This window comes from Athene noctua, chromosome 7, assembly GCF_965140245.1.
Source record: "Athene noctua chromosome 7, bAthNoc1.hap1.1, whole genome shotgun sequence".
Taxonomy (NCBI): domain Eukaryota; kingdom Metazoa; phylum Chordata; class Aves; order Strigiformes; family Strigidae; genus Athene; species Athene noctua.
This window is the reverse complement of record NC_134043.1, coordinates 15469148-15493837: the sequence shown is the minus strand read 5'-3', so window position 1 is coordinate 15493837 and position 24690 is coordinate 15469148. Positions and strand designations below refer to the sequence as shown.

Here is a 24690-nt window from a genome sequence, read left to right as displayed (position 1 = left end):
AATAAACACTGAAATGTGCCAATCTCCATATGAAGCAAACACCTTCATTGGTATAACCTCCACTGTGCCACCCAATATAAATACTTTTTGCACTTCCAATTTTTCTAACTTGCATTTTCATATATAGTTTAGCTTTTTACCAAATGAACCACCCCAGGAGTATGGTCCCTTGCCTCACAACATTCTTAGCCCTCTTAAAAAAAAAAAAAAAAATCAGTACAGTAGAAATATAGTTTTAACAGATTTATTACTTTCACATTCCACCTGCTATCTCACCCATAAGCAAATTGAGGGGATTCTTGCTAGCTCAGGCATTTTGCTCAGTGTCACTGACCATCTCACAATTCAGTATGCCATAGAGGCCCAAGAAATCAGTGTCTGCAGCAAATTTTTAGAAAGGTCATATATACAACACTGAATTAACCCCCAAACGCACAATGATTAAGCAGCCTTTGCTCCTCTCTTGTTCCTGAATGTCAGCCTTGCTAATTAGTAAACTCATGCAACTAAACTAAGCTCCCACCCCTAACATGCTCTTCTCTGCCTCTTCCTGGAAAGTGCAAAGAAATACATGAGCGGCAGCTCTTATTGGAGATAAAAACAAACAAGCAAAACCAGAAACATTTTTTGTTCCCTTATACATACTTCTAAAACGCTCTGATGTATCACCCAGAAAGGAGGTGCCTCTGGAACCCAGCAAAAGAAAAGGCCAAATGACAGTTCAGGATAGTCTTGAGTGCAAAAGCAACTTGCATGAAGTAACTCTAAAGTTTTGCAGTGAGCTCTGGAAACCACAACTCTGAAGGACAAAGCTGCAGCTCCCACAGTGAGGAGACTGACAGAGGAAACCATATATGCCGCTTAGTAAAATGTAGATGCATTTGCTCAGACAACAAGTGACTGAGTGGGTTTAACAAGCAGGATAATAGCTTAGGATGTCATTTTGATCTGAATACATAATTAAAGGAGATCAAGGAAAGGCTCAGGTTTAGAAGTGGCCTTGAATATCTGCAGCCTAATTAAGAATTGATTTTGCCAATCACTGCTTAGAATGCGAGTCTTCTGTTTGCACTTGGTTTCCAGTAAAACCTGTCAGCTGCCTAAACATCAGCACAGCTTCTACAGGCGTTACCCACATAGAAAATATGGTGAGTTCAAACCTGGCCTAAGGTGGTTATATACAAATCCTATGGGTTGCTATCTTTTAGCTTTAGATTACTCATGACAAGTGCAATCAATATGGCTTGTTAGCCTGAGGCTCAGAAGGGCTGTAGCTATTTTTTTCATCTTAGCCTGAATGCATAATATGATAGGGTGGTGAGGAGGCACAGATGAAGAAGTTTGTTATTTATGACAATATCAATCAATGCACTCTAATACTAAATGAATTAAGTAGCACTGCAATAACTGGCTTCTCTGCTGCAGCTTTGGTTTTTAAAAACTACACAGAAAAGTGATATTGATCTGCCTAACTCTACTACCATTTTATTACAATTCTCTCACAATGGAACAGAGTCCATCCTACCAGTGTCTCAAAATTTTTGTAACCATAAAACTAGAATAATCTAAAGACTCAGAAAAGGACTTCAGCAGATTTAAACCTTGGAAATTCAAAACCGTGATTCTAAACCTCTCATCAAAGCATCTGGTTGACCCAGGAAATTCCTAAACTCTTTGACCATTGAAACAAAGGTTCCCCGATTTCCTACAGCTCTGTTTTCTAGATGCCCAGACCTGCAAGTCTATGCAGTCAGTTATTTTGCTGCTACCTAACACTGAACCTACTGAAGGGGAACCTACAAAACACCTTGGGAATGAAACACCTGTGCTTATTCAGAAGTGAAGGACCTCACCACAGAGCCATCATTTTTCTCATTGTTTGCCACTACTCAAAGAACCATTTCATTCTGGCTCACTGGGCCAGAAGACCAGAAAACAACAGGGAACCCAAATGCAGCTCTGGGCCAAAGCCACTCACCTTATCATGGGAAAACCTCAGGAGATGAGTCACTTGGTGTTGATCAGGTGTGATTTCATCCCTGAAGGAGGTCCAAAGCATACCAAGACCTAGAAGAATGACCCAAGGTAACAGGATATATAGGGCTGCACAGAGATGAAAAATCTGTGTGATTCAGCCTTTAGCCAGCTATAAAGAACGTGGGAAAATTTCAGCCTATTTGCCGAATCTGAATTACAGTGAACCCATTTACATAACCATGTGCTTGAAAGCTAGCAGGTGTAAATGGGCCAGAAAGGCCCATAATTTATGATGAAGAAACACATCTAATCAGAGGATTTAAGAAAAATTGGTAAAAGACAAGGCCAAGACTCACTGTCTAGGGCTGCTAGACATCTACGACTGACTGTGCCACAATCTGTGGCACTGTGATGTTATGTTTATCATGGTGTTTGCTGCTGCCCAGACAAAGAAAACATCTGGACCATCTAATGCTACATTAAGTTTTGTGCCTGAATACATACATAAGGGTCCCTTGAAAGGCAACAAAAGGGTTCTAGTTACTTTTTAATGTTACAGAAAAGGGCAGCAAAATCAGTGCACAACTTAATGTGCAACTGTGTGGTAATATCCAAGAATTTGGCTGTATACCTGGACATCCTCCAACTACCCTTTAGCCTGCCTTTTTTTGCACCTCAAAGCCAATGGCATTTTCAGTTTTGGTAAGGTCTATTTGGGGAGGGAAGAGGGGTTGAGACAAAACACTTTCTGATAGCTACAAAGCTATCAAAAATACAGTCTAGGATAAAACGGCTTTATAAGTTACAAGGGCTTTGGAGACCATGAAATCACCAAGAGTTTTTCATATTGGGATGGAGACCACCAGGAAAAGGTGTTGGTGGGCATGGAACCAAACATGAAACCTGGAGCCCACAAATTTAATCTAATATGGCCACTGAGCATCCATCTTTCATGTAGATAAAAAGCAGAAAATGGGTGTTCTGAAGTGTGAATAGGCTTATTTTTAGGTACCCACAGAAAGCATCTCCAAAGAGGAAATGCATGTGTTTTCTGTGTGAGGGTTTGTTGCTGGTTTTTACTTGCCTTTTTTTTAAACCTGGAAGAATAAACAACCATTGCAATTGATAATAAGGATTCTGTTAGCATAGAAGAACCAACTTTGATTTGGTATACGCAGTTAGAGGAAATTTGCTTCCTTCCACTTCCTTTTTACAACCAACGGTATGAAATAAGAGCCTGGACTAAGTCCAAGGGACTAAACCAATTATGATAAATAGCTAAATTTGTGAATATGTAGAATCAACTGATCATCGCATAATTACTTATACTCCTGAGGCTATGGTAAAAACATGGCAGCAGAATCATCGTTATTTTCATCACAGTAATTATAAATCATCATCATTGCATTCTTGCAGATATGGCTGGATGAATGCCACCTGAAACTCTGCCTTCCCTCTGTCTCTCAGATTTCCTTCTCCACTGTCCTATGAATTTAATTTATTTTTACACACACACACACAACCGCTCTGCATATTTGCCAATAACTCTTCCAACCTGCCTTAAATATCTGTGAATCTTTAATTTCATAAGAGTATTCCTTGCAGATCACCATTTATGTTAACCTTTATAATGATGTATGCGTTACCACACGCACGTATTTCTCAGGGTGAAATAGTGCACATATTTTACAAGGCTATAACCAAATAATGTCCATGGATTATAAGCATAGGTACCATTATAAGCCTTCAAATACTAAGGCTAAGCACTAAAAGCTGACCTCCAACTTAGTAGAGGGAAAAGAAGAAACAAAGTTAGGTGAAGGATAGTGATAAGTCAAGGCCTTATTTCACAGCAATGTGCTTCTGCAGCTTGTTTTAAAAATCAGACTGCAGATATGCATTTGCTTCTGACTGGCCAGCCACAAAATGTAGGAAAGAAGGTGGCCCCTCAGGATTAACAAATAGGTGGAGAAACAGTTTTCCAGGGATTAAAAAAAAAAAAAAAAAGGAAAACAAACTTCATGGCAAACGAGAAAACTAAGTAACTAACTTTCAAGTTCAGCAAGTATATAATTGTATAGCCCCTACACTACAATATGTTATGTTCAGTACCTAATTACAGGTGTGGGATGAAATCCTGGCACCACTGGAAATTTTATTATAGAGTTATTTGGAATCAACATTTCAGATTTCCTCATTTCTAAATTGTTATGCTTCATGGCTCATTCTGCAAATGTAAATGCATGAGTTAAGTGCCCATATGTTTGCCAGATCGCAGGCTAAAATCCTCATTTAGATGAGTAGTTACTTGTACCTGAATAACCTCACAGATTTTAGAAAGCATTGTTCAAAGTCAGTTACTACTTGCTTTAAGTGGAGGCAACAGAAAGTGGTCCCACTAAAAAGGAGATACTGAGAACTTCCAAAACCTCAGTAACTGTTGTCTTTAGATCCTTTCCCATTTGATAATTTCCAGAGAGAAATTAAACCTCCCTCTGAACTCTGTAGGAAAGTAAAGGCTATCTAGATTTTAATCTTTGCTATCCTCTTCACTATAATATATACTCAAGTTGGAGAGCAACCAAAGCAAAAGCATACTGTGTCTGATGTGGCCCTGTCTGATCGGATGAGTTGTTAAAGGAAAAAGTAAAATGAGAGGAAGAAGAAAAAAAGAGGAGAGGGAAACAGTATGAAAGGAGAAGTTCTGAAAGAGTTTTTTTCACTCCTGCAGTACACAATATTCCCTCCTTCTACAATAAAATTCAGCATCACACCCAGAAGCTTCTAGACATGACTTCCATGGCCATCAGGTTTCAAAGAATCGGCTTCTCAGAGGGTGACTATCTTTCCCTTTCTTTGTGCATATTTTTATGAGTACCACAGTTCTGCAGATAGCAGGATGGGAGAACACATCTAAATGCTTTCTCCCTACTATAGTACCTAATCGTAAGATTTACTGCCAACAAGATGTTGCTACCTGTAAATGTGTCAATCATGAATTACATGACTGCTATACAAATCACAACTACTTGAAATTTTAGAAATCATTCTACAGGGATAGCTGTTGCTTTGGCTGACTGAACTTTGTTATGGTTTGGTGGGTGTAATTTGTTAACACAATGTGCTCTCCACAGAAGTCAGCTGCATATTTCAGCTGTCTGAACCGATGTAAAGGACTAAAACTTGGGAAAGGATTTAACTCTCTGCTTAGATATTACAAAACTGTTCTCAACACCAAAACCAAGAGTTTTGATTCTCTTTCCAGAGAAAATAAAACCAAGAAAGGGCTACATATATCAGTGCACTAGCTCCAAATCTTCCTCAGCTTACATAATTTATGGTTTTGTTTGTGATCTTGTAACAAGAAACAAACTAAAATTTGAAAGTTTAAAGAGATTAGAGAGTGCTTCTAAAAGACCACATATTGGATGCACATAAAAGCCTGACTATATGCATCTGGGACACAAATTAAAAGCAAGAATAACTACCAATTGTAAAAACATGTAATGAACACAGTAACAGATGCTTGAACAATGTTTTCATTGTAAAACAATGCAATGAGATGGAAATTTTTCCTAAATTTCTAAAGAATAGTTTTTTTCCAGAGACTGCTTTATCAGAAAAATACTGAAGTGTGCCCTCTTCCTTGGAGAGAAAAAACTTTTCCCTGAAGTACCTGCTGATGCAAGAAAGCAATATCTGAAAAATACCCTTCAGAAAGGATGAATTTTGGTATCTGCTCTTCTGACTAAATTCTACCTGGTTTTATTTACTGAATAGGCTTTTCAGGAGGCATTTTTTCTCTCCTTCTATTTAATTTTTTCAACTGAAGCTCAAACGAGAAAGCACCAAGGACCTGCTGAGCATATGCACCTTTCAAGTATTACCATTAATGGATACTGCTAATGGAAAAAAATGTGTTTACTGGGCACACATATATTATGACTGGCATATGAATACTTTCAGTGTGAAGGACTTGACAAGGAGAGCTGAGTCAACGTGGACCAGCTCTGTAGTGCAGCAGGAGCATCTGTGCCCAGAGACTACGAGGAAAACTGAGGTTTGGGTCTGACACAGAGGCAGTAGGTCACACTTTAGCTGTTTAGGAAATCTTGTCAAAGAATGACATTGAAGTGCAAAATAGAATTAGAAAACCTGCATCCAGAACTCAGATTGCAATTTTCTTTTGATACTGCTATAAAGTAATTGAGACTGTCCTGCAATCTCAAGAATCTCAACTCTCCCCCAACAGCACCCAAAGAAAAGATTTGAAAGCATCAGCCAAAATTGGCTATCATCCTAGTGCCAAAAGGGCCTGCATCTCTTGGATTTGTAGGGATTTATTGAAGGAGATTATATAGAATTGTTAGGCATTGCCAGAATTGCTTTAGTCTTCAAAACAATTCCCAAGTGGAAGGTGTAAAGTTCTTTTGGATCAGCTTTCTTAAATTAACTGCCACAAGTCTGGATGCTTTCTTGACTTTCTATCAAGACATAGACCCTCCTGAGGCAACCATGATACATATTTTAAACGGATAGGTCTAATTTCCAAATAGAAGCTGTTCAAATGAAATCCTTATTTTCAAGAGCTGAACCTAAACATGAAATACTCCAAGACAGTTAGTCTTCCCATATAAATTCTCCAAAGTCTACCAAACCTCATCTCAGGAAAGCAAGAATCTTCTCCAGAGAAGATTTGTCTATTCTTATCACTGATGTAGGACCCTGAATATTTGAAATAAAAATAAGTGACTCGCATTAAATGTTCTCTGAGTACAACTATTTGACTAGCTTTTATTTGAGCTGAATCTCTTCTCTCCCCCAAGTTGTAAAGGTATATATATATGGAACATTTTATCACATTTCCAGGACTGCATTTCTACCCCCAGCTCATGAATACTTATTCCCTTAAGAATGAAAGTTCTTCAAGTAATAGTACTTCAGGATTTACTCTCTATCTTGGTTTGTTCACACTTTATTTTATCTTTGATTACTAACTCCACAAACATAAACTGAATCCCGCAGAACAGGTCTATGCAGCTCGCCAAAAGTGTCAGATGCATATTAAAAAGTTTCCCAGTTAAGTCAAATTTCAAAGGAACACGGACAGGCTTATTTATTCTGCAGACACTAATTTTTGTTCTTAATTTTTTTTGTACCTCAAGGGATCTTCTAAGGATTTCTATCCTTCCCCATTCCTCTGGGAAACAGCTCTGAGAATCAGAAGTACAATTGGTATAATGACCTTCAAGTTTTATGATTATATAAGTCTTTTTAAATTTCTCATGCACTCAAACCTGGAAGACATTGAAAGAATATAAAATATACACCACACATTTAGAAAGACAATGTATTAAAGGACATCCCCCATACTAAGAATTTTTCTTGCATTCATTTTTGAAAATATCAGTAATCTCATTAATTATTCTTTCTTTTTTAATTTGGCCACACATCTAATAAAATCTATTAAATATTTATATTTTGTCTATATTGGGCATTATAGAAACACTATTTCCAGGCTTGGAATATTCCAGTACAGGCACTGGCAGTTAAATAAAAAAAAAAATAATAAAACTTGCTTCTATCAATGGCATTCTATCAATGTTTAATATCTTAATAAAATCACAGACCTAGAGCGGTTTGCAATGGTTTGTTTATAGATTGCCTCTTCTTATGTGCTATTTCCACTATGCTTATGTGCCATTTCCACACGATTCTCATTACAGGAATAATCCAAAGTTTAGAAAGGGCTCAGAGAAAAATAGGTACATTCTTAGAACAGTTATTGAAGACCTGAACACTCCAAATCAAACCAGCAGAGCTGACAACCTAGGTATTTATTTGGATTAATCTAATCTAGGAGTGAATTAGTGGAACTGACACACTTTTCAGCAGCAGGACAACTTGTCTTATTTTATAGTACATGATAGTACAGTAAGAGTACACCTGCTAGCCAGATCTCCAAAAGAATTGGCTGTTAAAACAGCTAGAGCCATTCTCAGTTGTTCCAAAATGTACCAAATAACTGCAAAGAAACTAAGACATGAGCTCTGGAAGCCTATGGATTGAAGCACTATTTGTTCCATACTTACTTATAATTTGGAAAGGCACCTATTTATAGCTTCACATACCATAGAATTTGCAAACAAGAATAATCAAAGTTGGTCTACTGATATAAAGAAGTTGCTGGATGAAATCCCCCATCTGAGAGGAAAAGTCCACTATTTTCCACATTAGCCATCTTAAATGCCACTAACATTTACTCTCTTAGTAGATGCCTGGAAGAGAACACAATAGCTCTCTGGCTGTGGCAGATAAATCTGCTGGAGGCAGTTGGAAGACATGTTTTAGGGCTAGACTAAACCAGCCAGAACCATACCAACCAGACTTTCCACTCCAGTTGGCTAGGGCCATCACTATGAAGTCATACTCTCTAGTCCCTAGCATGAAGCATCAGCGAGACAAGATCATACAGAAGATCTGGTATGTAAGAAAGAGAAATCAAGGAACAATTCACAGCCTTCCTATGCTAAATGGTAACATAAAAGGTACGTTTCAGGCAACTTGAAAGGAATAAGAGTGGGAGGTCGGTGACGATGTCACAGACTGGAAATAACCACATTTCTTGCAGTTTCCTGGGTCAGGGTGAACTGTTGCCAAATACCAAGCATGGAGCATTACTGAAGATATTACTGATGACTATCATGTTAATACCAGCATTAAATTCTCTAGACTCCACCTTAATATTGCTTTACAGTTAACCAACTATAAAAGCACACTGTAAGGTCACAGAATTCATACAAAATTCAGTTAGCTTAAGGCTAACTCAAGTATCTCAACACTAAAGGATAATTTACAATCTAAGTATATCCATTTTATTCAGGCATAAATCCGTACAGAGTGCACTTAACAAAAACAGATATACTGACACTTTGAATTATCCTCCCAATGGGAGAACTGCCTTGACAATATAAAGAAACAGACAGATTTCCTGAGAATGTGCTCAAGAGGCCAGGTTTGCAGCCAGCTCAGTAAGCTAAACCAGAATTAGAAGCAAATTAGTAACATCCAAACAGCATCTCAGAATCAGACAATCTTAAATCATAACAGTCCTAAATACAACAAATGGGTAATGGTTGCCTCTTCAAAACCTGTAATAACAGAACTCTTATAGAAAAAGTGATGAAAACATCTGAAAAACCTCGCTTCCTGCAGCAGGACTGAATTGGTTCCTTCATTCCTACTGAATGTAGCAATTGGCTTGCTTTTTTTTTTTTTTCCCTTCTTTGCTTCTTAGAGCAAAGGTGATGGAAAAGAAAATAATCCATAGTACTTAATGCTTAACACCTCTTTGCTAGGCAGTAAGTATTGTGCATAGAGGAGATTAAATATATCTGAATACTAGGTACAGCAGGAAGCGGTATAACAAGACAAGCAGAAACTCACTTTCTAATCCAAGCAAACAATATAGGATTTCTCATCACTACAGGTGGAATTTTGCTCTGGCCTTGCCTGGAGGGCATTAGGACTAGAAGCTAAAAGATGCTTTAGAATAAATTAGCACAACTATAAATCTGACAAGAAGATTAATATTCTAACTACGCGTACAATAATTAACTCACCAAAACAATTCTACGATCATTATCCAGCTAGAGTGGAAATGGGAAAGTTTACAGCACTCCTGTAGATTTATAAGCCAATTAAGAGTGACCCTCCTCTAGATTCCATTAGAAAAGCCTCGGGTTCAGCAAAAGCTCACACATGCAAGTTAAGAATTGTCCTGAGGAAAGGGGATGCAAGGGATCTTTATCACCTCTATTAAACACTTTTCCTGCTCCCCTGATAATTGCATATTCTTAATGCATCCTCAGCCTCCTGTCAACTCTCCCGCCTTGCGCAGCACCCTCGTACCTGCAAGAAGTGCTATTGACACTGTGGCACTTCATGGGAAAGCTCTGCTCTGCACCTTGCATGACCTAGTCATGGTCCAACACCAGAGGCGTACTTCTTGTCATTCAGCTTTGGGGTTCAGGCTTACAGTCCCCCTTCTACCCAAAGCCATCTTTGCCCTTCCATGTGCAGCTGACAGAAGACGTGTAAGAAGCTTTACCAATTAACAGTCAGCTTCAAATTCTGCTTAATATGTACAAGTATGTTCATGTATTTGCACAGAGTATGAAATATCTCCTCGCTATCTATGCTATTTTTCCCCTTCATTGCCTCTCTGCACAGATTCATTGTTCTAAGAGCATTCTCTGCCAGTCAGAGCAGCCTCCCTTTATCTCCAATTCCACAACTTCCTCCTCTCCTTTCAAAACTTCGTCTAAAGAACATCTCTTTTCTCCTTTTGTTGCATACATCTATGCCTGCTCCATCCCCTTTCTTTTGTGTCTTCCTGCACAGTTGTGTTTTTCAGCTTTGTAGAGTATTTTCAATATAGCTAGCATAAAAATTGCTATCTAAAATGAAATACCATTGTATCACAGCCCAGACTTTTGTCCCAGTAATATACAAAATTTGGACTGACTCAAGCTGTGGTGTGTATGCAGGTAAAGTAAATTCTGAATTATTCAACACTTAAAAACACTGAAAAATCATTTACTTGTTACAAGCAATAAGATTTATGTTTTATGTCTCCCAATCAATAGCTAGTATGTCCACACACAGCTGATTTATCCATATTGAAAATATAATTATAAGTCTAGTTTGCTCTGAACCACAGAGTCCTTTTGTAACAAGATTATTTAAATACAAATGGGGTTGGAAAATTGGTTTTAAATGGCTAATCTGTCTTGTCTTCAATTCCAGCTGCAGAATTTACTAACATCATAAACACAGGCTGAGTGAAAATGTAAGAGGTTTTCTGATTCTCCTCGCGATCTGTCTATGCAGCGCTCATTAACGGTGAAGTTGATGGGAGCTGTATGCATGCCGTGAAAGGAGGATAATAAGCCTTGTAATCTCTATAAAGAGAAAGGGATTTTTACTAGTGATATGTTATACATACTGGCGTGCAAACGTCTGTCTTATCAGCAGCCCAATAAAGAATTTATGTACCCAGGTCTCAGATGCACTGAAGGACACATATGCCATATGGGTGGACAAAGCCTATACCCAGATGGCTGGAAACAACACCTCAGGACCACCACTTGCAATATGGAGCATCAGACATTTGCAAAAACATGATTAGGAAAAGTTTCATCCAGGCAGATTTATTCAGGGATTATGAAAGGAGCTACTGCCTTCCTGCTGTTTCCACCAAATGTGGCCGATGGCCCATGACATGCAGGGGGGAAAGGCTGTGCCACTACCTCCTCCTCTAAGAAAGAACTGCAGTACAGCTAGGCAGGAACAGGCCAAAACTTTGTCCACGGGACATGCAGATGGACTGGAAGAAACTGCAGTTCAAATTTAACTTGGATTGAGTGGAGTTTGAAGATTTCTGCCAGTTTTAGTTTAACAGACATAGTGGAGAAGAGATTTCAACACCCTGTTTCCCTTTGCTGGAATGCAAACAAAGCAAAATCTCAGATTTCTACTTGAAATAAAATGCTTGTCTTGAAACCCAGGTGCTTCTTACACCCTTTTCAGCAATTGAGTATTATCATTATTCTGTCAAAAGGTTTTCCACATAGATATGTTGCCTTCAGAAAACTAACATGTTCACCAGACTACCTAGGTCCCTTATACTGTTACATAATCTTCCCTTTCAATAGCCACCAACAACTGATAATTTGTCATCAATGAGCAACTGGTGTGAGACATTCCGTAATATCTGTACAGCAAAGCGCAAGCTTCCAGCTGGTTTTACTGAAGTATCAGCAAACCTGACAGGTCTAGTGCATATCAATATTTTATATTGATACAGCAGATGTCAACTAATGATCTCTAGGTAAAAATGATTTAGATTTCACAATCCCATCTGAGCTATGAGTCAGTGTTGACTACCTCTTAAGTTAGGAAAAGTACAGCTTTCTGAAACAAACAGCAGTAAAGTGGGTAAACATCTAGCCCTTCATACACAAAAATTTAAAAAGGAAATCTTAAAAAGCTCGAAGTTCTGAAGGACATAGTACTAAAACCTGTCCTAAGGCCAGAAAAAAAAAAAAAGAGCTCCAAAGTTAAAGCCTGGGGGAGGGGGATTAGTTTCCCACCTGACCATCTGAAATTTCTGAAGGGGCTTATTTTCCACAATAACCTAGATTTTAACCCCTCCACTTCCTGTGGATGAGAAGTAACCTGCTAAATTGCCACCTTGCTCTGACATAGGAGACTCCTACCTTGAATCCTGCTTTGACAGACCACCATGCCCACCCCAAGAAAACAACAGGAGAATATGCTAGTTTTGGCCGGGGTAGAGTTAATTTTCTTCATAATAGCTAGTATGGGGCTATGTTTTGGATTTCTGCTGAAAACTGTGTTGATAATACAGGGACATTTTCGTTCCTGATGAGCAGCACTTACACAGAGTCAAGGCCTTTCCTGCTTCTCGTACCATCCCACCAGCAAGTAAGCTCGGGGTGCACGAGAAGTTGGGAGGGGACACAGCTGAGACAGCTGACCCCAACTAATCAAAGAGATACTCCATACCGTATGATGTCATGCTCAGCAATAAACTAGGGGGAAGGTTGACTGGGGGGCTGCTGTTTGTGGACTGGCTGGGCATTGGTCAGTTTGTGGTGAGCAATTGTTTTCATTTGCATCACTTGTCTTTCTTGGGCTTTATTCCTCTCTGTTATTTTCCATTTCATTACAATTTATTACTAGTAGTATTAGTATTTTTATTTTATTTCCATTATTAAAATGTTCTTAATCTCAACCCATGAGTTTTCTCACTTTTACCCTTCCAATTCTCTTTCCCCCACCCCTCTGGTGAGGTTAAACCACAGCAGTCCAGGTGTTCAGGAGCTTCACCTTGTTCCAGAGCAGTCTGTATCAATCCATGACAAATGGTAGGATTGTATTTCTAACCCAAGGCAGTCTATTCCAGGTGTACTGGATACCCCTCCACGTGAAAGGAAACTGTGGTCTGCACAATCTGTGGTTGCCAGAGGGACCAAGAAAAACATGTTGGTGATACTGATTGTTGCATACCATTTGGTGGGCCTTTGACTCCGGTTCATATTGGAGTTCTAGCATGTCTGGTATGGCAACACTCAGCAGCATCATGACTTAATAGTCCAACTGTCTTGATAGTCCAACTGTTAGTCTCCACTTTTCATTAGAGCAGGATCCTGTAGTTGTTTGGGAGTGAAGTTCCAGACCACTGGAAGTGAGAATTTTTCTAGATACTTGCCCATATTCTTCCACATGCCATGTCACCCATGACCATACTCTTACGGATCCTGGGTCATATTCCTAAACTGTTAACCTTAGACAAAACAGAAGCAATATTCCTAAGAAATACCAATAGAAGTATTTCAACTACCCAAGGGCATTCAAGATACTGAGAAGTTATTGTAAGAAGGGAGAAAACATCACAGAAGAAGGTGGCAAAAGTGCCAATTTGTTTCCTCCACAAAAAGCCTCTTGGAGAAAGAAGTATAATTGTTAATTGTCTCCATGAGATGGTACCCAAAGTACAGTAATGGCTTCAGTACAGAGCCCAAATACCAGATTGAGCTCAAGGTCAGTGTTTTAATAACAAATCTCTCAGGCTAAATATCACTAATCACTACAGAGCACAGCAAACTGCAAAAGCCAACGCCAATCTTTAACATGTATAGCAAAAAAAAGGAGCATGGTGCAGATCAGACAAACTAACATTGAGAACAGATGAATCAATATTGTGACCCGCAACTGTTAACAGATAAAATCCCTTCTAATATGCTCTGGACAATCTGTTATTATCTCAAACCCTTGAGCCCCATGTTGGGTGCCAAAGAGGGTTGTCGTGGTTTAACCTCAGCCACAACTAATCACCACACAGCTGGTCACTCTCTCCCCCCACAGCAGGATAGGGAGAAGAGAAATGGAAGGGTAAAAATGAGAAAACCCATGGGTTGAGATGAGAACAGTTCAATAATTTAAATAAAATAAAAATATTAATATTACTAATAAGCCATTGTAATGAAAAGAAAAATAACAGAGAGATAAGTAGAACCCAAGAAAGACAAGTGATGCTGATGAAAACAATTCCTTATCACAACTGACCAATGCCCAGCCAGTTCCCAAGCAGCAGCCCCCCAGTTAACGCTGAGCATGATGTCATATGATATGGAGTATCTCTTTGATCAGCTGGGGTCAGCTGTCCTGACTGTTTCCTCCCAACTTCTTGTGCACCCCCAGCCCCCTCACTGGCAGGGTGGCGTGAGAAGCAGAAAAGGCCTTGAACACAGATCCATACGAGCTACTATGAAGAAAATTAAATCTACCCCAGCCAATGCCAGCACAGATTCAAATTCCTAAGGTTGAAACTACCAACCTTGTGACAGATTGGTACAGTGTACACTGTCACAGATTCTGACAGTGGAGTCTACCCTGGGGTGCTGCTTTCTTGTCCCTGTGAAACAGTCCACTCCATTGCCTTCCCTTATGTTGAGGATGACATTTCTTTCCTAGAGGTGTGCAATACAGAATTTCTCTTTCAGCTACTTGACAGATGTTTAGAATGAGCATCATGTTGCGTTTGTCTTCATTTCATCCAATGGTCTGGCTTTTATAGAAAAGCCTTCAACATACAGCTGGACAGCATACTTCTGTTTTTTTTTCTCAGTTTGAAAAAAACCTAACAAAAGGATTAATGCCAATAAAAGAGAAACACTGCAAAATTTGAAATTATAATTCTATACAAGCTTCTGAAAGCCTCTTTGGCTTTTCTCTTTGTGCTCTGAATAGCTCTCAAGATCTAATTTAATTCAGTGAAACAAATCCAAAAGTGCCAGGAAAAAAGAATCAACTTTCACTTTAGTTAGAATAGAAATTGTACAGAAGGAATTCTTGATCTTCATTAATTCCATGGGCAGGCATACAAGCTCCTAGGTGTTAATGAGACCTGCCAGTTTAGGTGGACTGTAGAGTCTAATAAAACATCAAATGAGCTCACTTTGGATTTTCACTATCAGATATTTTCAACAACAAAGTTTGGCGATGCATCCCAACAATCTCTTCAAGCCCTCTGCCTGGGGACTTGGAGCAAATTCTTCTTCTGGACTGGAATTATGTTACTGGCTCACATGGTCAGTGTGACTTGTAAAAATTAATGTGAGGGGGAAAAACATCCAAATCCTTTTCCAGTGTTACGTTTTCCACATCCAAATTCTATTTCATTTTCCCTCAGTTATATACAAAACTATCCTCTGTAGCCTATGGCAGTTTCTATTAGAAAAACATACAAAAAATTACCCCTCCAGAAAGCAAGCCACCAGATCTACTGAAACTTTAGAACTTGTGTCAGGATCTGCTCTGAATGAACTTCATGCCTGATCACTTACTGAAACAAAGAGAGTTCAGGTTCTTCGTAAATCCTAACTCACTGTTAAATGCCTGTTAGGCTTGTTCTTATTCTTGTGCACAATATTAGGTGTCAGATCAGAAACTCACAAAATTGGATCCTTAGGGTATGAAGATTTGTTATAAATTCTGTGTTGTCTTTTCAAGTTTCCCTTTAAGAAGAAAAATTTACAAAAGAAAATAAAAGGTCAAAGGTTTCCAAAAAGGAAAGGACTGAAAAGTTAGACATGTAATAAGAAAATAATTTGTCATAATATAAAATTTTAACAAAGCACATAATATTTTCAAAGAGAGAAGCACTTAAAGACACCAAGTCCAGAAAAATATCTCAGTTCTGGATTTCTGAGTCCCAAGGGTTGAAGTCAAGAGCCAGGTTAAATGATCACTATATTCAGTCCAGAATGGAATTCCACTTTTTCAAAAATTAAAATAAAAAAAGGTTATAAGTATCTGGAGCAAAAGACAGCCTAATATAACTTTATAAGTGACAGGTAAAGCAGAGCCACACTTCACAACTTTATGACCATCCTTGGGCCAAAGTTGTCTTTCTGAAGGAAGAAAGATTTCATTAGCTTTCTCTAAATCAAACCATAATAAAACAAAGACAGTGGCAACGCAACAGATTTTAAAACCGCAGAAGTTAACCTCCCTGTACATGCATCCCCACTGCCTGCAACATGCTGAGGAAAAAATTAAGCAGTCCTCTCCCCTCTTCCTGCTGCACCACAACTCTCCTCATTCGCAGTCAATATGGTCTGGAAGAAAAATCTGCTTTTGTGACAGCATTTAATGAAGGTGCTAACCCAAGAAAAAATTAAGACAAGAACCAGAAATCTATTTGATTATCCTTAAAAAGTTCCCTTTTATTTTCATGAAGAATATGTTTCATTTACCACTGCATACTGTCATGTTATCGGGGCTATGGATCCTCAGAACTACAGAATATAGAATACAGAATATAGCACAGAGAGGATGCTACCATTTGTTAGTAATTCACTAACAATTCACATTTTTCATATGAGAGGAAGACTTTTAAACTTCTCCATCCACACCTGACATGGCACTGCTACTGCAAGCAGTCCTACCGACAGCACCTGGCATTGGCCACACATTGAACTTGAGACACAGCAAGCATCAAAATTAAAATTTTAGGAAAAGCCTTGAGCACTTTTAGTGTATCTGCTAAATCATCCCACAACTCATGCTGCAGCACCAGCCTTCTCCAGCCAAGGAGCAATTTACCACCCACCTCCCCCAGCATGAGTTCTGTTGTTCTGGCCAGCAAGTATGCATAAGACACAGAGTTAATTTCCGTATTTCCTGGAGAAAGTATGTAGGTGATTATCCCCATTTACCCTGGTGTGCCTGAATCCAAGCCAACCATGCACAGAAGCATGCAGGTCATTCTGAGTGCCCTGAGCACCCTCACAGTCTCAAAAACCATGTAGTCCTGAAGGCTTAAACTTGTATTACACAGACAGTCAGTGACATAACCCATTTAGATCAAAATATCCTGTAGAGTCACTGGGTCTGTGCTCACACCACTGCAGCACTCCTCTGATCTGAAACCAAAGCTGTTTCTCCAAATGCCAAAATAGCATGAACAAGAAATATCTGGGGGCAAAGGCATCTGCAAATCAAACCTACCCAGATGGTGTCATCTTGTCTGTACTGTTTCCAGTTGCGGCCGGTGTCGCTGAACATCAGTGTATAGCTGGTTACCCAATCTGAGCTCCCGTACCTGCCCTGGGTAGCAACCGCGACGATCTCCACTCTGTCTCCCAGATCAACCTGGAGCCACTGCTGCTCGTTTGAGTCCAGCGGGGACCAGCCACCAGCTCCTGAAAGAGATTGGATAAAGATAATTCAGATGACAATGACACCCCAAGGAATTATACTTGTCAAAGAACCATGTTGTTATTTCAGGTCATCACAGAGGACTCTACTTCCTGAATATACAGATGTTTGTTCATATTTTTATATGAGGAAATACACCATGAGGTGTACTCCCTTAGGGTTTTCTTAATTTACCTAAAGTTCATAAAGAATTTTGAATTTCAAATCATTTTAAAGAAATTTACTCTTTGTCAGCTGGACAGACGTTGGTGAGGTTGATACATCCTCAGTCACAAAAAACATACAATATCTATCCCCTCCTTACATGCTTGTGCAAATCTAGGAATGCTGATTTCTAACTTCTAATTTGCTTTGACATTTTCTTTTTTTTTGCTATGCTTTGAAAGACATGCAAAAATATTAGTTATCTTGATTTGAGACCTATTAAGTATTCGAAAGAATGGTTTAATTACAGGTTATAAAAGCACTTCAGATAACACATTGTAAATCTAGAGACCATTCGAATAACTAAAAGGACTTGCCTTCACGCTGGAAAGTAGCCTCTTCTTTACAAGATGCCTGTTAAGTGAATATGTATTTTATCTTAAACAAAAGAACAAACAAGATCTTCACAAGGACAAACATGAGTTGCAAATTATCCGCTTCCATGATCCACTTCTCCATTCAGGAATGAAGACAGAAGTCACGATCACATGAAAGCTGATAGCTTGTAACTCCTGTTTGTCCTTTAAAAGTGAAGACATGTACTGTCCCTTGAATTCTTTTAGGAGTTAAACAGGCCTGTGGTAACGTCAAGCCAATGAAACACAGAACTGCAACCACTGCTGGAATTTCACCAATTCACTCACTATAATAAATATGAGTTTATGGTTAAAAGGCAAATCTTTCCATACTGGAATATATTATTTTAAGATCTTTTGCTTTCTTTTACACCCTTAAATTATAGGCTATGTTTATTTTCTTTTAACTTGTTTCTATTTGCACACATTTACTCTCCATGTACACCCAGCATTCACTTCAGCCTTACAAATAAGCGAACAATGCAGCTATGAAGAACACAGAAGCCACTAACAAAGTATCCAAAGTAGCAAATTTTCAGGCTGTCACTGCTTCTGCAGCCCATCATCTTGGGTTTTGTGCCATTATTAGTGCAGTTTACAAAAACTGTTCTGCGTGGTTACAGTGAACACAGTCACATTAGGAAGGGGGAAATACAGGGTTGAGAGTAAAGCATTAACAATTCCTCATGTAAACTACAAAAATGGTTCCAAATGTGCATTTCCAAACAAAAAGCATCACTAAACTTTGGTTATAAATAGATGGCTTTACCTTAATATTTTCATTTTATTAACTGATACATCTCAAAGATGCTCCAAGAGTTTATTGAAGTGAACTGAGTTAAAAGATCAATAAAGGTGGTTTATATATAAAAAAACCCACCTCAATTTCAGTAACTATGCCTTTTAAAAAATTTCTTGATTTTCCTGTAGCACACTGCATTTTCCAACTCACAACTGAAATTCCTTTGTCTAAAAATAGGTGTTGGAGTTTTTATTGTTTACAATTAATTAAAATAGGTTTTAATCCTAATTCCTGAAACAGAAGCATGTTTATTTCTGTGCTGGAATCACTGTCCCTGTTCCCCTGGATGACCCAAGTCTTCATGCTCTATGAGAAGTCTCCAGGGAAAAGAGTTTGTAACCAAAAATGCATACTGCTTGCCCGTGCCATGCTTTATGTTATTTTTTTCAATCCCAATAGAAGTCTTCATTATCATTGTGATTATTTTAACTGCCTTAAACAAAACACTCTCCCCTATGAGCATGCCATGAAAGAGCTAATGAGAATGTTAGAAATTTCATCACTCAATTCTCTCTACTTCATAGCTCTAACTCCGTACCTATATATAACTTATATAAGACTACAGTACTTCCCATTAAAAATCTTACCAATGGTTCTTCTTTCTCCTCACACTTTTTCGTTTTAGATTTAAAATATCATCTAAAGAATATTTCTGTCTGTCTTTTAAGATACAAACTATATAACTTCTATTCAAAGACAATAAACTGCATATTTCTCCTACATGGAATCATGACTAATATATGTAGGAGCCAAAGGAAAATTTCCTTTGGATTGTAATATCCAATATCTGAAATAGACTCTGAACGCTATAGTTGCTGCTTTGTTTACAGTTTTATTTCAGGAACTGACAGGACATAGAACTTCAGTTCAGAAGTTGTGGCAAAGTTGTTTCCTTCAACACTCTAGAGAGGCTATTCTAGGAGTTTTCAGCAAATGTAGTAAAAGTGGACATTTTCATCTTTCCTTTATTGTTCTTCTACAATATAAACAGCAACAACTAGATGGAAGATGATCATTTATAACAAGTAATCTGTTTCATGAGTTTCTCATTTTAAAAAAAGGAAAAAACACTTTGCTTTCTGTCTTCTAGTTTATACGTAAGTTCTTAAGCCAAGCTCATTACCAAAGGTACTTTCCAGTATTTTGTAAGACATTATAACTAGCATCTACTCTACGTAGTTTATGCTCTTTCCCTTCTGCTGCTAGAAGTGAAAGAAAGGTGATATGCTTTCCACAGAAGTATTTGGCTTTACTGTGCACTGCTATTTTCCAGTTTGAGCATGGCACAACAGGCTTATATTTTCAAAGTCAGTCAAAGAAATGATATGCACTGAATGGAAATTTGGGAGATCTGTGGTGAGCTTGAGCTCTCAAATTGCAGATTACACGGCATCTCCGAACTACATCTCTCTTCATATGAGCACATTTGTCTGTTGGGAATGTCACTCTTTAGATGTAAGCACTGCATGACACAGCAGTGACACCTGCTCATCGCATCACCTCTCCAGAAGCTGGTCTTGCAAGGGAGATTTTATCAGTTACAGACCATGTCTTTACAAAACAGCAGCAACTTCATGCTCCTTTTCCCACTGGGAAAAAACCCACTGTATTTCCCTCTCCCAAACCTTCCACCATTACCATTTCCACAGATGGACAGTAATTCTACATGTAAGAATGGCAGTTAAAATCCCTGCAACAGCAAAGTTGGGGGCAAAGAGGGCAAAACTAAAGCTTCTCCCGTTGGGCCTCTCTCACTTCTGCTAGTAAAGCAAACGCATAACTTCTGCTTACTTTTGTGGGTATCCCAAATCCTCAAATACTGCTGTAAGTACAAAAAAAAAAAAAAAAACAAAAAACAAAAAACAAACCACAACACCCCCCCCCCCAAAAAAAAACCCAATAAATGTTCTTTTTCCTCCATATATTTGCTCTCTCATACAGAGCAAGTTGCACAAAGGATAGTGGCATCTTTTTCCAGCAAAATTTGTCTGCATATTTCTTTTATGCACATCATTCATTACAGTGTGTCAACACCTCACCCCCTACATTTTTTAGTAAGTGGCAAAAAAGCACATCCAAAGTACAGCAAGTCTTTTACAGCCATTTTCTCCTCTACCCACCAGTGATGCTCACCCTGCAGAACGTTTGTCAGGGCAGGCCCAAGACAAGGGACAAGAATGTAATTTGTGAAGGCTCTAATAGGCAACAACAAGGGCTAGTGAAGACACAATATTTACAGGACATCAACTCCTTTGAATAGGTACAAGCAAAACCCTGACACCATTTTCCTGCAGCTGGGCACAAGGAAATTGAAGAGGACAATACACTTTTTATTAATAGTGTGGCATAAACATAAACCAGACAAAATGTAGCTCTGACTAAACACACCGCATATGTACTTTTTCTTTTGATAATCTGGAACGTTGTAATGTATGAAGGTACTACACTGACTCTTTCACAAGAAAACAAGAGAGAGAGGGTACTCAATAAAGTCAACACATTTAGCACTTTATGACATCATGTCTGAGGGGCATTCAATTTCCCGATTCTTCCCACCAGATTCCCACTGACACTGATAGGATTCTGTGCATTGCACTACACCATCATTCCTCACAGTTCACACATTTCACATTTTCTGTGGATCATTTAAAGGGAGAGGTTCACCACAGTATGGAGAAAATGCCCGAGTGGAGAAACAGTACCAACAGGAATCTGATATATTGCTTATATTCTCCATGGCAACAAATCATAGTGCTAGAAATATGAGGAGAACAGAGATCAGATGGTTTCTCAGTTGGAGATCCATATGACTCCAAGAAATATGATCAAATACTTTCTTTTCTTTTTCAGACTATTTGTACATTTTGCCATAATTGTTCAAAAAATTGCATTTAAGCCCAGCGTTATGCAGTCAGTGCTCCCTGATGTTCCACAGGGCTGCTCAGGATGCCCAGTATTTGTAGTTTATTAACACAAAACAAAGGGAATGCTTGTTTCCACCCTACAGTGCCTTACAAACAGCTCTACTGTCTTTATACTGTGCTACAAACTCTTGGACTTCCTGCTGCAACTGCATGCTTCCCTGCTGCAGAATTTTACTTTAATGCCCAGATCAAATGCTTCCTGGCCATAAAATATATTCTTTTTGACATTATATACGTTTTATAGTCCCACACATAACTGCGTATACTTACTACTCAGGCTGAGAACTAACAGAGAACTGAAAAATCTCAGTTGATACAGTCACATTGGAGCAATTTTCTTATTCTTTTTCATTATTTATTTACTGTAAACAAAAAAGCCGATTAATCCCTCTCATGGGAAAGCAATATATTTCATACCTCGGAATCATATTTATCAGAATTATACTAACTGCTATACTACTACGAGTACAGATTTATCAGCATTTTAATTGAGTGCTTTCAGCAGCTCACACTGTTTTACTCATGGGTAGTTTGTGTGGATTTTTTTAATGGCACATTTCACTGCTGCAGGCCTTTTTTTAAACAATAGCTTTTTAGTTATTGTTATCTATTACTGAATCAACTTGATGAATTAGAACTTTCTATTGATGTAGGTCTGGATTGTATTCTATAAACTTATTTTCACCTGCTGCATTCATATTTACTTTAACAAATGCATTTATCTGGCTTTCTACCTGGAGGCACTCTTACTTGCAGCACTGTCTTATCAATTACAAACAAAACTAAACCAACTCATCAAAACACTCCAACATTATTAGAAAGCCATGGCACAGTCCTTGTTAGTGAATATTTTTTCTTGTAAAGATATCTACTGTTTGCATTCAAGTGCCAGCCAAAGAAAGATCCTTCAGCCACCATCTACCACTGCTTGCTCCTCTAACTCAAGATGAAGCACCCATATGAATTCTGCTGGCACTACATCTGCACATTTCTACAAAAGTCTGTGCAACAAAAGAAACAAGCAAGGTAGAATTTAGCTTCTAGGTCCCTGTGTTGGGCTTAGCTCATCAGTTATCTCATAAGTCTTCAGAACATGAAATAAAAGTGGCTGGAACAATTCCCTTGCTCAGGGCTCAGTTTCAATATTCTGTCTTCCTGTTCCATGATTTAGGCCAAAGGACAGTGTGGACCTTACTGATGCGATAGTGTACGTCTAAAAAAAATAGAATATCTTACCTCCTACTGCATGGCAAAACTACACTAGCACAGCTAAATAGGACCTATGTAATTTTCTACCCTTAAATTGCAATCATTGTCAATTTATTTTAGACATTGTTAATACCACTTCAAAATACAGTACAATCAGAGCTTGACTTGCAATAATATCGACTTTGAATCTCTTCTTTTCTGCAGATTAAATTAGTCATTAGAGCCATTTGCAAAATAACGTAAGCACGTCTGTTCACTGTCCCAGCTAGCAGTTGGAGACAAGGACAGAGCAAACTCAAATTTCATGCTCAGTGTCTACAACTTTCCTTATGTTGAGCAACTAACATATGACCTTTTACTTGCTGAGGAACTCTGGTTCAGGAGTTTAAATATGATATAGTAACTCCCATCTAACACTTCTCCAATGATTAGCAACTGCTTATCAAGTATCTAAGAGAGAGCCCCTTTTTTTCTATAGATTTATCAAATGATGTTTGATTAAAACAGACATTTCAGAGACTGTTTAAGTAGGAAAATTATCATTTATTTTCAATTAAAATATCTTTTCTAGTAGTATACTTTCTATTGTTTCTTTTTATGAAAATCATATGTAATGTGATAATACAGGACCTTCCTCTTTTAGAGGCTCTAACTTGGGAGTAAGATGGGAACCAACAACTGAAAGTTGCAACACGGTGTCAAAAGATGTCCTAGATACTGCCAACTTCTCTCTTCTGGTACCAAGTTTGGTCCTAATAATTTCACCTTGTGAGTGAACTCATTATCTGGACCTCAACCATTCTTCATTGCAAATGTCTGCAAAGTTTTTTCATTCATTTTAACTGTTTCTGCAGAGATCTGTAATCATTGAATTCCACTGGAACGCTATTATCTAGTTGCTACTATTTTTAACAAACACCTATGCTTTAGAATAGGGCCTCAAGTCTAATGACCTTCAAGCTCTAAAGATTATGGGAGCTCTTCAAAAGCAAAAAGACTATTTGAACTTCCTTCAGGATGTTTCTATAAGTGGAGAGCTTCAAATTTAATAGAATTTTTCTATAATAAAGGAAGAAAATGCTCCTAAATAGAGCTCTCACAGAAGCATAAATTAATGGCTCTATTCAACTTGGCTCTGAATGCATTCTATACAAACAGTATAAAAAGTTATTCTTTGTAAATGTGATTAAAAAAGAATAGTTTAGGCATTTCATACTGCAACCTTACCATCTCGCCTGTTGAGCTTTGCAAAGCTGGGACTGTGAGTACTGAAGAGCTCAGAGGAACTGGTAAGGGCTGTTGAAGGTAAGGGAGATACCAATGCATCATCACAATTATCTAAAAAACAAAACAAAACAAAACAAAACATACAGAGGTCATCACATGAGGAACAAATACGCCAACTTGTGCTATCTTGAGGTGGTGTTTTTTTCTCCTTAGTAGAGAGATACTGGAGAAAGAGCACACTTGTGTTTGAATTAATGTGCAAGACTGAAATTTACCCTCCAAAATGACAGTCTGGTGGGATGGCACCTGGATGGGAGCTGTTGTGAAGGCATTGAATACTTGTAAAGCTTGAAAATGTTTTCCTTTCAGTGAATGAAATTTGATGATCTACCCTCCAGTTAAAGAGGGTAATGACTCTTCTTACAAAAGCCACTGGAAGAATGTAGTAATACCCTGGCAGACTTTCGAGAACACCCCAGGTGCTGTGTTAAATAAAGTCTGTCCACAGTACAGATACATAATGTAGGAGTGACAACTTGGTATTTCTGTATGGAAGCAACACACAGGGATATCCCACCTGGCCTGTTGCAACATGTAAACTCGTGTCCCATGCTTCACAAGTCTTGTGCTGCACTGTATTACCAAACCTGAAAACTTCCTTAATTTATTCCTCAAGCTCATA

The 24690-nt window shown here is 38.3% G+C and overlaps 1 protein-coding gene across 6 annotated transcripts in view; it reads right to left on the bottom strand.

Moving 5' to 3' along the window:
- The window catches only part of CNTNAP5 (contactin associated protein family member 5), a 299895-nt gene that overhangs the window by 203738 nt on the left and 71467 nt on the right, over positions 1-24690 (bottom strand). For 4 of the 6 annotated variants that reach the window (XR_012633925.1, XR_012633926.1, XM_074910307.1 and 1 more), the window contains exons 2-3: positions 24009-24119; positions 17077-17270 (exon numbers count right to left, since the gene is read on the bottom strand). Coding sequence is in view for 2 of the 6 variants with exons in the window: in XM_074910307.1 (XP_074766408.1) it covers positions 17077-17270; positions 24009-24119 (305 nt within the window). In the remaining 4 variants the exon portion in view is untranslated. The remainder of the gene's footprint in view (positions 1-17076; positions 17271-24008; positions 24120-24690) is intronic. The other 2 variants (XR_012633927.1, XR_012633928.1) reach the window with 2 other exon arrangements.